This window comes from Lagopus muta, chromosome 2 (genome assembly GCF_023343835.1).
Source record: "Lagopus muta isolate bLagMut1 chromosome 2, bLagMut1 primary, whole genome shotgun sequence".
Classification (NCBI taxonomy): domain Eukaryota; kingdom Metazoa; phylum Chordata; class Aves; order Galliformes; family Phasianidae; genus Lagopus; species Lagopus muta.
The window spans coordinates 79,532,156-79,547,399 of record NC_064434.1 but is presented as its reverse complement, the minus strand read 5'-3'; the positions used below and the strand labels follow the sequence as shown (position 1 = coordinate 79,547,399).

Here is a 15,244-nt window from a genome sequence, read left to right as displayed (position 1 = left end):
ATCAGCCAGCAGTTTGCTAAGTAAAAAGACCAGAGCTGGTCCCTGGCACAGGACAGGAGGCAGGAGACCATTCATAAACATCCCGTTACCACACACCGTTATTATGTGAACTATGAGCTCTTGTGCCCACCAGAGGGCACCCAGTATTTGCAGAAGTGCTGTGAGTGCCGCTGTGCTACTTGGGCTTTTTGAAACCTCCTAGAAGAGGTGGCAGGTTATCGTGTGTTTGGCTTATATCCAGCTTTTAAAACAAGCGCGGAAAAGAATATATGACATTTACATTTCTGCGTGCATATTTTCTACCATTGCTGCAGGCATACCGCTGATTAGTGATGAGCAAAGGGTTGATAAAAGGTCATTGAGGATAAGCGGTCCTGCCCCAGTGCAGGAAGATGCTCGGAGACACTTTTCTAGGTCCTTTCCTCTGATCGCTGGGTCTATGGGACACGCATCACAGGCTCCAGGGAGGCTGCCTTGACACCACCAAGCAGTTTCTGCCTGAAGTTGCGTGTTTTCGCCACTAGAGGTTGTAAGAGAGAAGGAGAAAAATCTTTGTTTTAAAGCGGTCGAACTGCTGCAGGGAGGATTGCCTGTGGACACCCTGAATCTCTTTGGTGCAAGCACTCACAACATTCCTGTACATATACCCTGCATTTTAGACGGGCTCTCGACCTTTAGTTCTGGAAATCAGACCTTAAAGGTAAGTGATCCCAGAAAGGCATAACCACAAATACCTCTGGTGTAGCAATAAATTGAATTTTGTTCAAATGAAGGATTTACAGTTTTCCTCCTATTTTCCACAGTTCTGGCAGCCCAGGGACTGCATATACACCCCTGTAACATGAGAGCTGATCATCACAGATCTCACTGGTGATGGCACTTCACTTTGAGCACTGCATGGAGAGAAGAATCTTTCCCTCTGGCAATATAGCTATTCCCGGACTGAAACACAGCAAGAGCAGTGTGCAACAGTTTAGGAAGCAGAAGCCTCTATCCAGCAGGATTTAACTGACTACTAGGGAGATAAAATCTAGTTTCTTGAGCTAAAAAAAAAAAAAAAAAAGAAAAGCAAAAAAAACACTGATTTCTGTGGTACATGAGAAAATTTAACTTTTCCTTTTTTATATAGTTTTGCTTTGTTTTGTCTGCTGCAAAATATGCACACACACTATGCCTTCTCTTCTCCATGTTGAACAAATGTAGGTCTCTGTTTCTCCTCACGCAGCACGTGCTCCAGCTCCTGGCCAGCCTTGCGTCCCTATAGTGGACTCACCCTGGTCTTTCCTTTACCAGCAAGACCAGAACTTGGCACAGCACTCCCAGAGATGAATCTCTCAAGTACCAGAGTGAAGCAACCCTTACCCCAGCCTGCTGGCTAGTGTGCTTGCTGTATAGCCCCATACACGACCTTTGCCATGAGGTCCCCCTGTCGATTCTGATTCATCTGAGGACCTCAGACAAGGCTCTAAAGAGCATACTCTAAAGAGAGTATGTACCTGGCACTGAGCCCGTGCTAGTGCACGCGGCTATTCCCCCCCTATGCAGGACTTTGTATCGGCCTCTGTTTAACTTTGTTGAACTTAATTTGCATGTGTGTATTTAGTCAATAGGTGGCACCAATGTACGAGAGCGGTCAGTGCCAAGGAGGAAGCCAGCAGAGGAGACATTCGTGTTGCTCTACTGAAAACTGCAGCAAGGCGAGTAGGAGCAGACAAGCATGTGGCAGGAGGTCCTTCCTAACGCCTGGTGAGATGCCTTTTAGCATGTGAAGGGAGCTATGTGGGACTCAGCCGGGGCTGGGGTGGGAGAAACCACCACGGGATAAGCCAGGCAGAGGTGGGCTATTGGAGGGTGTTGGGAGCATGCAGCTGACTTCTCTGGAATGTGACTGGAGAGATTTCACTAGACCAAGCCTTGTTTTCTGTTGACTGGAGGGCTGTGTTTAGCATGTTTGTTTTTTATCAGTGTTGAGCTGGTGCTGTTGCCATATTGTTTCATGCCTCTCACTCACTAAGGTCTGGGATATAAGTGCACAGGAATATTACTACCTGTTCCATAAGCTGTTCAGCCTCCTACAGTTGGAGGGTGACACTGCTTGCAGCAGTGTCTTTGCCTTGGCTTGGAGCCAAGGTAAAAAGAAACAGCCTGCAGGCACGTGTTTTCATGGCACTTCATGCCTTTATTTTGTTTCAAGATATCTTAATTATGACACCAAATAGCTCCCTTTTTTAGCTGCCTACCTTAAGGCAGAGACAGTAACCAGACCTTCTCTAAGTAACGAGACCTTCTCTTGTCACTTCTGGTTTTTCTGGTTTTGACTCTGCTTTTCTTATGGGGCAATCTGTCAGGATAAAAGAGAACCAAGGGAGATGTTTATTTTCCTCCCAGGCAGATTAGATGTGAAAGCTCACTATCCAGCTCGGACTAGTCAGAAGTAGCAAAAGTGTAGCAACTCACTGAAATCTGAGCAGATAAAGGTCCCACAAGCTCCTCCTGGTGCCAGTCCTTTGGCATCATGAGCGCAGCATGGCCAGCAGCAGGATGACCTTTGATCTTGACAGTTCAATGCAGGGCTGCACTCCTATCTTTCTTCAGCGGTCAAAATAACCTACTTTCTTGGCTGGAGTATCACAGCCACGAGTAAGATGAAAGACTGCAAGGACACCTATCCCTTTGTTTATGGCCTTTTATCTAATTTGTGCTAAAGGAAGTAATATTATGGAAACAAGCTATCTAGCTAAAATGCAGCCAAGAAACAGCCTCATTGTGTAAAAGCGATAATCTGAGGTCCTCCCTCTCAATTGCATCCAAAAGAACTAGAAAAACTGTGAATGTGCTCACCCGATTAAACAGCTTGCAATGGCATGGCTGGGCAGTAAATGGTGCTGGCAATCCTTTGCAATGTCGTTAAGGATTGCTACCATTCAGACAACACTATCAGACTGTAAGGATCTTTTTTTTCTCTTTCCTTCTCTTCTGCAGGGAAAGCATCTTGTCCCGCATCAGGTGAGTGAAATTGCTGTTCTTTGCTGACACCTCCACTTTTCATCAACGCCTTAGCTGAGACACAGCACAGTCCTTTCCCTACCCCATTTGACTACAGCGACAGAATCTTCATTGTTCAAAGACTTCTTGCAGCCCCCTACAAAAGGTACTTCTCCGGATCTCCAGGAGAAGCTGGAGACCTTGACACTCAGGTTTGAGGGACATGAAGGTACATAACATTTTGGAATGGTTGCTGTCACAGTTGAACAGCTTTGGAACATACTACATATCTGTTAAAGCCAACAGTGGTGATTCAGCTTTTGGGTATTTCATGACTGGAACAGAAATAGAGGTACCAAAAAGACAGTCTGAGATCTTTACCTGTGTAAGACTATATTAGAGGGCCAGCTTTGACCTAAAAGATGCCTGAATCTGTAGGGAAGCTACATATAAAGCATTGCTGAGGGGGGCACATTCAGCTCCCAATAGCAGCTTTCTCTGCTCTCACCCCTCACCCTTTGAAGTTTGCATTCCTGAAGGAACCTATGTACTATTGTCCCATTCACTTGAGTACCTTCCTTGAAATAGACTTGCACATATCCTATTGACCCTATTCCCCCATGGTATCCTGCTTCATGGGAGAGGACCAAGGAAACCTGGCGATCAGCAAATCATGATCAGCAAAGAATGAGATCCCTAGTGAGCACTGGTAGATGTAACCTTGAGGCTTCTAGTCTTCACACTCTTGTTATTAGAGTTTAATATCTCTACACTGGCTCTAGATTCCTGAGCCAGTACTTGTGGAATCTATTGCTTTTTAAGAGGTTGTTCCATATCTTGCCTGTGAACATCAACAACAAAAGAAGTACTTAGCCCCTGCTGACTCTATGGGGCTTTTAAAAATGTGTTGTTTCTTGGACCAAATAAATGTGGAAACAAGCCTCAGCATTGTCCTGCTATCTTACACTGAATGCAAATGTTATGCATCCCTAGGTCTTTTCAAAATTCTCAGAAGAATGCAGTCCTGGTCCCTGTGGCTGCTGTGGGTGTTGGAGGAATGCTGGTTTACTGGCTGATGTCTAGACGCAAGATCAAGAGTATTGAAATGGGTGATGGATGGTGGGGCTCAGGCGAAAAACCCCTAAAAGGGAAAGAAGATGAAAGCATCCGCCCCTTCAAGATTGAAACATCTGATGAAGAAATTGAGGTAGAGTTTGACAGTGGGTCTGCAGGCAATGGGGCAGAGTGGGAGGGTGTAGGCACAGAAGTTGGTAGAACGGCAGGGCTCAGATGCTCCTACAGGAGAACACCTGGAAGAGTGAAGAGAGTCTTCCTAATGAATTGCAGCACCTGCCCCTAGTGATCCAGCCAACTAGCAACAGGCAGCTGGGCCCAATCTTTAATTGCCCTTTTATATTCTTTACCCATCCACTAGTGCCTGAAAGCTCCTAGTACAAAGTTAACAGTAAGGCAAGAGTGAGACCTGGTAATCCTGAGTGCATTAGGAGAATTGTTAACCTGTAGAAAGCTATATTCCCTGTGACTGAGATCACTGAGAGCTCTGCTTCAACCAGGATCATTGTCTAATAGGTAGAGGTCTAAAAGCTGGTGGAGCCTGAAGAGTTGGCTCCTGCATATGCTTGCCTTGGTGCACTGCACACATGGGCATCTGGGCAGCCTCACTCCTTCTGCAGGACCTGTACCGCCGCCTCGACCAGGCTCGCTACGCACCTCCCCTGGAAGGGGCAGCCTTCAACTATGGCTTCAACTCTGACTACCTGCAGAAGGTGGTGGCCTACTGGAGGAACAAGTTTGACTGGCGCAAGCAAGTGGAAATCCTGAACAAGTACCCTCATTTCCGTACCACCATCGAAGGTGAGTGGGTCACTGTGCCTCCCTGTTACACCACAGAGCACTTTCCCAGCTGCCTCTCCTGGCCTTGCTTTGCTCTTGCCAGTAGCATATGTGGGAAAAGGATGCTCAGTCTTGATGGCTAGTTTAAGATGTTAGAATATTTATGTGTATGTAATAGCTTAGTGGTGTAAAGGAAAAATCTCTCGTGCAGGCTGTACTATTAATAAGCTTGTACAGATCATGAGCGCCATGTATCAGCAATAAATTTAGGTCTGCCTCAAAAGAGCCTTCCTCTGGCCCTGAACCTGTGCTAATTAACTGTGAGGTTTTCTTCTACTATTGCCTTGAAACTGCCTTTAGAAGCTGCAAAACTTATCCATTCTATGAGCCCAGAATATCTTTTCATGCCATTTTGTCATGGTCTTGCATTTGTCTTGCCTGCGTTATGCTGTGTATTTAAGCATGGCTTTATCTATTACTGAGAAACTAGTTTCTCATAGGAAGGATGTTCAGTCTGCTGTGACCCCCTGTCTGGGGTAGGGATTCATACCTCCACCTATAGGCAAAAGGTGTTACATAAGTATAATACAGGACATCCCTTTCAGGTAGTCATCTTCCTGATGTGGGATGATTGTGTAATTTCTGCTAATGGCTACTTTGCCAACCTCTTTCTTCAGAGTCCAGAGAAGAAACTGAAGAGGAGCCAGAATTTAACTTTTCTGTCTTGGATGTCTGGCAGGGATTGATATCCATTTTATCCATGTGAAGCCCTCCTACGTCCCTCATGGAAAAGCTGTGCGGCCTATCCTGATGGCCCATGGCTGGCCTGGCTCTTTCTATGAGTTCTATAACATCATCCCTCTACTCACGGATCCAACCAAGCATGGCCTGGACAGTGGTGATGTGGTGTTTGAGGTCATCTGCCCATCCATACCAGGCTATGGCTTCTCAGAGGCACCACACCAGCAAGGTAAGTGATGAAAAGGCTCTGCTGGAATCGCAGGTTTTTGGTGCAAATACTTCAGCCATCCCCCAATCCTTTGTGTGCTGTAGTCTGTGAATGCAGGAAGGCAGATCCTGGGTCTGAAGTTCAGGAAACTTGGCTCTGCACCAACACCAGTGTTACTGAGGCTCTGGGGCTAGTTTGGAGATTTGGAAGGCAATGGTAGCTGAAAGCCAACTCTCTTTTCTCCACTTTGCATTGAATTTACAACTAGTGTTCTCTCTACTGTCAGAGAGTGATGAGGAGCAGTACAGTACACTGTGCCTTCACAGCAGCACATCTGGGGCATGATCTCTGGCCAGGACATGCTTGAATAAATGTGTGGTGCTTCTCTTTATGTACAGGCTTTGACACCATTGCAACTGCTCGGATATTTCACAAGCTGATGAAGAGACTGGGCTTCAAGGAATACTACGTACAGGGAGGAGACTGGGGATCTCGTATTACAACAAATATGTCCCAGATGCTGCCACAGTGAGTAGCAAAGGGAGTTGAAGGAGCTCATCCTTTCAGCAGCTGGGTGTGCCTATGCAAAGTTGAGAAAGACAGATCAGGAAAGAAACCTAATATTTGTTTGGAAAATGGCATCATAGCAGCAGAGCATTTAGCATTTAACAAGAAGAGTGCTACTACAGCTGTACTTATGTCAAAGAACAGATAGAGGGAGAAAGTTCTTAAAGCTGTTAGGCTGCTGCTCAGCTCACTCTTCTTGATTGCAGTTATGCTTCACAGCATGTGATCTAACAAAGCTTTTCAGAAAGTACCCAACACAACCAGTTGCCTAAATGTGGAATGAACCAACAGCCAGAGCTATCAATGTGGATATGCCATATCTATGAATAGTGCCTAAAACTGGCATCATATAAATAACACAGTTGAATGGAGGTGGAACCAGCTGTACTTTTTCTTTTGCTTTCTTCCCCCCCCTCCTTTTTGCACCACAATGAACCTTTCAGGTTCTTTCAGGGCTTTATATATATTTGGTTCAGTGAAATCCTTCCTTCACAGTTCCAGTCAGACTTATTTTCTCGAAAATTTGGAGAGAGAAATTTTAACACTGTGTTCCTGAATTTGATTTTAGGTCTGTGAAAGGTCTTCACCTGAATCTCGTCTTCATTGGCGTACGAGGCTTGAAAAAGATGATTCAAGTGATGATTGGGACTTACATACCATGGCTTGTAGGCTTCACCAGGGAAGATGTTCGACGGATGTACCCTTACATGCAGAAGAACGTATTTGACATTCTGCGAGAATCTGGATACTTACACATCCAGGCCACCAAACCAGACACTGCAGGTAATGAACCCTCCCCATGTTGCTATATATTGTATACCAACTGCCAATGGTGTAAAAAAACCTCATCATTGAGCAAAGGCTTACTATGTTTCAGAAGCATTACATTCTGATGAATGAATGCAAGGTATGGGACTAAGATCTAAAAGTTAGAATGCAGCAGCTTGTAAAAGATAGACTCTGCAAATATCACTTTCCAAACTGCTTAAAGTAGTATGCTGCTACTTTTGGGAAAAGAACTCCTTTGCAGAAGACTCTTAAAATGGAGCACAGAGTCTTAAAACTGGAGCTTTTAGAAATACAAACAAGTGAAAACAAGAAAAAAGATTGTAAGCGAGTGGAATGTGAAAGTTGCTGAAAGGCAGACTCAGGCCTAAATTTTAGAAGGCAGAAGCCTGACAGTCAGTGGTACCAGTGTGTAAGAATGATGGCCATCTCAGAAAAGTTAAATGTTTGTTTTGTTTTTAATTGGTTCCCATTAGGTAAGGACTATAAGATATCCTGTCTTGAGATAAACCCTCATCCAAAATGGCAGTAGAACTACTTCCAACTGATGTTGCTAACACAGACTACAAAATGAATAGCGCCTCAGCCTAGCCCTTCATTGAAAAATTCAGCATTTTGGTATGAGTTTCTACTAAATAACACCTAGTCTGTTGCTTGAACTCATCACAGCACTGAAGAAATAAAAAGCAGGATGCAAGACAGGGTTTATTTGTTTGGATTCTTGCTTATTTCTTTTAGTCAGAAAGAAGGCCACAGCCTGACATCTCTTCTTGGAGACCAGGCTCACTGAGGCACAAATAGAGGTGAAGTTGCAAGCCTTTTCAAATGACAGTGTGTTAGTCTAGGCAACTTGAGGAGAGTATTCCCAACCTTAAGAAACTAAATTGACTTCCTAGATGTACAGCATAACAGATACTTTGAGCAGTAACCGCTAGATGTGATCCACCTGGAGGTTCACATTGCACAGCCAGGGAAGAGGCTAAGATTATTCTCAGTTAAGTGGCAGCTCTGAAACTGCTCTGAAGTCATTCTGTTTGGCTTCCTGACTACTAAAAGGCTAACTTCAGATTAGAAAAAGAAATCAAACTGAAACTTAGAGAACTGCTAAAGTAAAGCCAGATGGCTTTTACACCACTTAGCTTCAGGGAGGGATTTTTTTTTTTTTTGACTGTGTATTTGGTTTTCCCTTGTATAGGAATGCTTTTTCTTTGTCCTTTTTAGATTGCAGAGTAATTCTTTTGTGTACGTTTAAAATATTCTAATTTCATTTTCTTGATTGTTTTATCCTAATGCCTACAATTATTTTAAAAAATGCACACCAGAAATAGATGGAAACGAATAATTAGACATGCATGCTTTTAAGGGATCTTTGATTTAGAAAGTGCTCCTTTTGCTGGTGTTTCTATTTCAGCAGGTTCACTGTTCCCTACTTTTCAATATGCAATCAGAAAGACACGCTAAGACCGAGGCTTACATCAGTGTTATAATGCCAGCTTCCACTATAATTCATATACTTTGCTGATAGTCAGTCAAACAATGTAAATTACACTCATTCTTGATTTCTGATTCTGAATTATCTCTTCCAAAGTATGATATTGAGTTTGTGCTGCACCCATAAAAGCACAGTGCATGTAACTGTTGTGTGAATTGCCATTCCACAAATGATTACTACTTTGATCAAAGTATAGCTGTGTCAACCTCTTTAAACCTGTTGTCAGTATGAATAAACAAACTCAAAATGTTTGTCTTAAAGTGACAGCACTTTAAGGCAGCCTGCAATCAAACCTGCATATTTAAAAGGACAAAGCAGTAAGCAATGAAAGGCTAACTTATAACCTTCAGTCAGTTGGTAAAAACATGCAATTAAATTCAAATCCAGCTTTTCATTACACAAAAAAGAAGACTACTCAATGTAGATTTACTGCTTATTTAAACAGAAGGACTCCCAGGTGTTAAGCAACCATTTTCCTCAAATACATTTTTTTTATATCAAATTTAAAACTAGCTCCACAAATGCTTCATTTTAAATGATAAGTAATAGCAGAGATCAGCCAATCTTCCTGTACAACTTAGCGTACAAAAGTAAGTTGATGTCATAGAATTATTATTATTATTTTTATTTTTTTTAAGAGCCAGATGGAGAATTAGCTCAGGAAACAATACAGACCAGTATGTATAGTCACTGTAAGATAGCAGAGTTATTTTATAGAAAAGAAGATATTTCCCCATGATATTACCACCTGTAAATGCTTCACAAATCAGAGCTTTGGTGGAAGCAAAGAGCAGTGGATCCATTAATGTAAAGTGTTTCAGTTTCTAAACAAAGTTTTGTTGAGGTTTCTCCTCTGATGTTCCCCAAAAAACAAAAGTGCCGTAAGAAAAGGATTAAGTTCCCAGATTAATAACTGGTTAAAATGGAGATCTAAGCATGGGAATAAGCAAGCCAGTTGCAGGAGAAGGGTGATTATAACAAAAATCTGTGTTGGCACATTTCAGCATGATCCTAATTTCTCTACAGAGAAAAGTTAATTGTTAAATGAAAAGCTGACCGCTATCCAAGGTTCGGTTTAATCTAAAGATAACTGCACAGAGTTGCAAAAACATTTAATTGACTTGCTGATTGAACTGGCCTATAAAATTTGATGTCAACAAAGTGCAAAGCAATTAGGGGAAGAAAACCACAGCTCTAGTTTGGCTGCTGCCATGGGGAAAACCATGAGTCATGGCTAGTTCTTTGAAATGTAGCCAGCTCAGTCAGAGTTCAAGAGCATTTTACAGTCTGTCCAAGCAAAAAGAGACTAAGAAAAAGAAAAAAAGGTATTTGGAATTCATTGCATCCCTGTTGACCCTGCTTATGTTTTAGAATACAGAAAGGAGAAAAAAGGAATATTGAAATGATCAGGCAGCTTCCATACAAACACTGTATATGGTCTAGGATTTTGACCTGATGAGGAAGGAAAAAAACCCAACAAAAATAGGGACTTGGGGGCACAGTGGAAGAGTGTGATGTAGAAAAAGAATAGGAAACTTTCCTGCTTTCCAATAGCAGGAAAAGATAATGCAGTACTCCATTCTTTAGATCATGTAAAAGGTGATGAACTTCAAAGTATTACAATGCCATGCAAATGTAAGAGCTCTGCTGTTCTTCACATGCATTAGGTTGTGGACTGAATGACTCCCCTGTGGGGCTTGCTGCATATATTTTGGAGAAATTCTCTACGTGGACAGATAAATCATTCCTGCGTAAAGATGACGGAGGCTTGGAAAGGTAAGAAAATAAACATCATTCTGTGAGAAAACTCATTTAAAAAAAAACAAACAACTGATGAGGAGATGGACAAAAGGCTGGGTAGTGGAAGCTGAATTTTAAGGATGAAAGATTACAAGTAGATAAGTAGAAGTTTAAGCTTACAGTAGACTGCCTGCAAGCTACTGATTCAGTACTAGGAAGCTTTGCTTCAGGCACATGAATGTAAATTGATTTGCTGCTTGAAAATCAGTGGAGAACTGGAAGACCAATAGCTTATCAGAGCACAAGCCCAATATAGTATGTTGAGAAACAGCTCAGTTATATTGAATCTTTTTTTCTCCTGCTAGCAAGTATTCTCTCGATGACCTTTTGACCAACGTGATGATTTACTGGGTGACAGCATCTATTGTGCCCTCAATGCGATATTACAAGGAGAACTTTGGCCGGGACCCCGGCCTTATTGCTGATTCCAGGTAATGAAGTGTACAAGACAGATTTTGAAACAAGACTCATTCAGACCTGCCTGTACAAGCATTTAGATCACTTGCAAATTTAACCTATACTAGGAAAAAAAAAAAGCCAAACTGTTATCTTCAATATAGTTAAGGGTAGCTTTTCTTTTAAACCTGTGATTCACACAAATTGGTCTGTTGCCAAAACAATGCAGAACATTTAGCAAAAGTAATTCAGATCTGTGTTCAAGATACAGCTGGTCTATAGACTTACTAGACAAACAACTGTAATCCATGGCTTTGTTCACTAAAAACAAAACAGAATCACAAGCATTCCTAGCAAGTTTAAACAGTTAGGAAGGATACAATTTACACTGAACAAACTATGAGCTACAGCTGTTAAGCAAAAACTTGTAGAAGCAGTGTGACTCACAAGAGAGGCTGACCAGGAAGCACTGGTGGGCGAGACTCCTCAGCAAGTGACTGATCATACAAGAGAAAAAAGAAATCTTATTCTTTGTAAACTGAACTAATTCACCCTCCCTCTCAATAGGGATTATAGTGGTACCAGAAATTCTAGAGCAAATATAAGCTAGCTTGCTTGAGTTTCACACGGAGGTGTGGCTGCAACACATTACAAAGCGTAAAAGCCTGAAGCTTTTCAATACTGAACTCTGTGCAAAGTGGGCTTCATTTTATGCATCTTTAGATATAACACTTTTGAAGTCAAGGAGATCCAAACACCAATGAAACTCCTCAGCAGAGTACAGACTATGAAAAGAGTTGCTGTGGTGAAGTTTCTTCAACTCATATAAAAGCTATGAGTCAGAAGGTTTTTAAATTACTTTCTTCAGAAGTTCGTCTTAAAAATACTGTTAACTAATATCTTTTTAGGGTTGGAGTATATGTTCCAACAGCCATTGCAGCTTTTCCCGAGGAGATAGCCCATACACCACGGGTCTGGGCAAAGAGTACCTTCAAGAACATTGTCCATTACTCTTACATGCCCCGTGGAGGGCATTTTGCTGCCTTTGAGGAACCAAAGCTGCTGGCACAAGACATCTTCCACTTTGTGAGAAAGGTGGAGAAGCTGTGAACCTGCAGTTTAGATACATGTATAGAATGGAAGCAAGTTGTTCTACTATCACAGAATTTAAGGGATTAAATAAACTCAATAAAGTCACAACATGGAAGCCAGCATTTTATTTTGATAATAATGATTGTAACTAATAAAGTTGTTCAAACTCTAGAACTCTTCATATAAAAAAAAAAAAGAGCACCTTGCCTTTTATTCCTGGCACCATATCATTGCTGCATTCATAATTCAAGTATAATGGAATATGTAAACCATTTAATGCAGTAACATTGCACTCATCTGGAGGAGATAGCAGAAAGGAAATGGCCTCTTGTTCCTCAGAACTACAGCTTCTCTTCAAAAGCTTCTTTAAATACTGAAATGCTAGCATTCTTAAATACATGCTTCAAGCAGCTTTGGTGGAAATGTAAAGGGCTTAGATGTCCTGAGAATATCAGACACTCCCATTAAACAGTTTGAGTTATATTTCATTTGAGAGACCAATAATTACATTCTCAAGTGAGCAGCTCCACATAAGGCAGCTCTCTTTATTTTAGCAGTTCTTTCCTAGAGCTTGTTTTAGCAGTTGCTCGCTGTCAAGGAATAGCAAGGCAAAAATGGTATCTGTAGTGTTCTCTAAGCTTAAAAAAAAAACGATTAATTTCCTTCCAGTTTTGCAATCTTATTCACTGCTAAAATGTCAGAAAAGCTTAAAACATGCACTGAGTACAGAGGGTTAATTCACCTTCTAACAACCTCCTTCCAAAGGATTTTTATCACCCCATCAATCAGCTTCTGTTAGCATGTAGTAAGCAACCTTACTACCAACAGCCTAGAGATTCTCTTCTTATGGATGGAGCCATTTAATTCATTCCACGATAGACACATATCCAGCTGATCCAAGACAACTCCAGCAGATATCTAGTTCTGGCACTAGTTTCTCCTCCCCATCCCTAAAGCAAGATATTTTCATTTTCTGTTAAGTGGGAATAAGCTACCACATTGAGGCAGGAGTCCTAACTTCCTGCGAAGGAGAGAATAAACTGCTTTTCCTAGTTTTAATTGTATATCAAACTGATTGTCAGGTCTGATGGACTAAAAGTTAGTAAAGGAATAGGAAGATGTGTTCTGTTGCTTTCACAGGACCACTCAGCCTCATTTCATCACCAGTATAAGACACTGCTAGGCATGAAGTCTTCCAGTTGCTGAAGAGTGCCGTGCTGGATTCCTAACAAACTGAAATGGTGTTATGGGAAGAAAGATATCATCTACTAGATGGGCAAGCACTTGAGTACTCAAGTCTGAGTAGGCTGCAGGAAAAGGTCTTCTTTCACAGCAGTGGGGTAAAGAATGGTTATGGCCTTCACAGTAAAAGGCTAACTATATTAATAATCATATGTTATCTTGTCCCAAACAATCATATAATGCAGTAATCATTAACAGAAATGGCTGCAGTAAAACTCAGGAGAGTAAAACTCAGGAAGACTGCAATATTTGTCAGTTCAGCGTGTCACAGGGAAGTCTTTACACCCAATATATCAATTAATTTCCTTAAATAATCATGGTAGCTGTATGCAGCTGTGCCTTAAAGGGCTTTTGCTTTCAAAGACAAGTCATGCGGTGAACACAGAAGAAGGTGGTCAGGAAGGCAACAGATGCCCTAGAGAAGAGATCCAGAGAGACAAGTGTATGCCATTACCTTTGATAGAATTATTGCCTAAAGCAGCACCAAAAATTATTCAGTATCCCATTAAAGTTCTACAGGGCACAGATCATTCATGAAAGCCCTTAAGTGTCACTGGTGCTTGAAACCATATGTAGTCCTCCCAAGCAGAAGTCATAATCTGAGGAGCTGAGGCACTTATATCGATATCTCCATCGCAGGACAAATTAATAGTCAGTTTCTTTCCTCTGGTTGGCACTTTGTAGTTGAGCTTGGGCCGAAACCACTCCACACCACAGTTGCGATGCCCTTGGAGCATAACAACAGTGCTTGTGACTGGAAGAGCTTTAAGTTCACTGAAGACATCTGCAATGAAGAGCGAGTGAAAAAGCTTACGCACGCAGGATGTGGTTTTCAGGCTTTTCTCAGCACTGCCCACACAGATCCCTTCTAAGTTGAGCTCATAAAGCTCCTTGGGGCTCACAACATTGCCTCCAAGCAGAATAAGAACACGGGGAACCAGTGTCAAGCTGAACATCACTTCCAGGTGCTGGAGCACTGCCTCCAGTTCCACCAGCACCTGCTGGCACTTCTTGCTTGCTAAGCCCACAGAAGGTGGCTTCTTGATCATATCTCCATCCTAGAAACCACAAAAAAAGAGACATTAATATACAAACAAAAAATTGCAGAGGGTCCCCAATTCACTCTTCAACTATGGTCGTCAACTATGACGCATCCCCTCCTTGAGACTCGATGAACACACAGAAGACAATCTATCAACATTTGCAATTAGAGCTTTTGGGTTTCTAGGTGATGTGTTAGAAAACGAGTGAAGGCGGTAGGATAGTTCACTGACAGACAGAAACCAGCGTTAAGCCCCTACACCGGCAGCCCCAGGCCGACTTTTAAACGGCCCCCCCACCCGCCCCCCCACCAAGGCTCAGCCGCCCCCCCACCTGCGTGGCCCGCCGGCAGAAGTAGGCGAGCTGTTCGTAGGGCAGCGGCAGCTGGTGCCGCTGGTGCAGGACGTGCTTCAGGAGCTCGCAGGCAAAGCGGCAGCAGCTCTCTCGGCTCACGGCGCCCGGGAACACCACGGACACGGCGGGGCTGAGCGCCGCCGGCGTGCTCCGCCGGGACCTCCTCCCACGGCCGCGCTCTGGGGCTAGCGGCGTCTCTACCGTAAGAAGCGGGGAGGTCTGAGAACCCGGAGCCGCCACCGCACCAGGCGACTCCGTTTCCCCCAGGGCAGCCATTTTCTAGGCGGCGGCAGCGGCGGCCCGCTGGAATTTGAATGGCTGCCGCCGCGGGGCACCATGGGAGCGGCGGAACGTCCGTCCCGTGGCTTCCGGAGAGCGTGGGCGCCATGTTGGATGGGGCGGGCACTAGGAGTCAGCCCTTGGGGAGTAGAGGGGAGCCCCCCAGCGGCCGCATCAGCGGCGTTTTTCCCTTGCATCCCAGAGCCCGCCCAGAGGGCGGACGCAGCGCTGCGGGGAGGGGAAAAAAGCAGTGGTGAGAGAGCCGTACACGGCCAAACTCCCCGCCTCGCTAAGAGGCCTCAGCGAGGCGGAGGCTGGCACCGGGCCCCGTGGCTGGCGGGGGAGCGGCCGTGTTTGGAAACAACGTGGCCGCAGCCCCATTGGGTGCAGTCTCCCACGCACCGCGG

General features: G+C 43.5%; 2 protein-coding genes across 2 annotated transcripts; one reads left to right on the top strand and one right to left on the bottom strand.

The window, feature by feature from the left end:
- Positions 1-1,613: 1,613 nt before the first annotated feature.
- Positions 1,614-12,051, top strand: LOC125688586 (epoxide hydrolase 1-like). The gene is made up of 10 exons (XM_048934740.1): positions 1,614-1,746; positions 2,983-3,006; positions 3,979-4,192; positions 4,680-4,860; positions 5,579-5,809; positions 6,187-6,316; positions 6,924-7,138; positions 10,301-10,409; positions 10,739-10,864; positions 11,738-12,051. Exons 1-10 carry the CDS (start codon positions 1,718-1,720, stop codon positions 11,937-11,939), a joined length of 1,461 nt encoding a protein of 486 aa, XP_048790697.1. The 5' UTR covers positions 1,614-1,717; the 3' UTR covers positions 11,940-12,051.
- LOC125688588 (MAD2L1 binding protein) lies at positions 12,032-14,983 on the bottom strand. The gene is made up of 2 exons (XM_048934744.1): positions 14,538-14,983; positions 12,032-14,221 (listed from the first exon to the last, which is right to left on the bottom strand). Exons 1-2 carry the CDS (start codon positions 14,832-14,834, stop codon positions 13,691-13,693), a joined length of 828 nt encoding a protein of 275 aa, XP_048790701.1. The 5' UTR covers positions 14,835-14,983; the 3' UTR covers positions 12,032-13,690.
- Between the last annotated feature and the right edge of the window lie 261 nt (positions 14,984-15,244).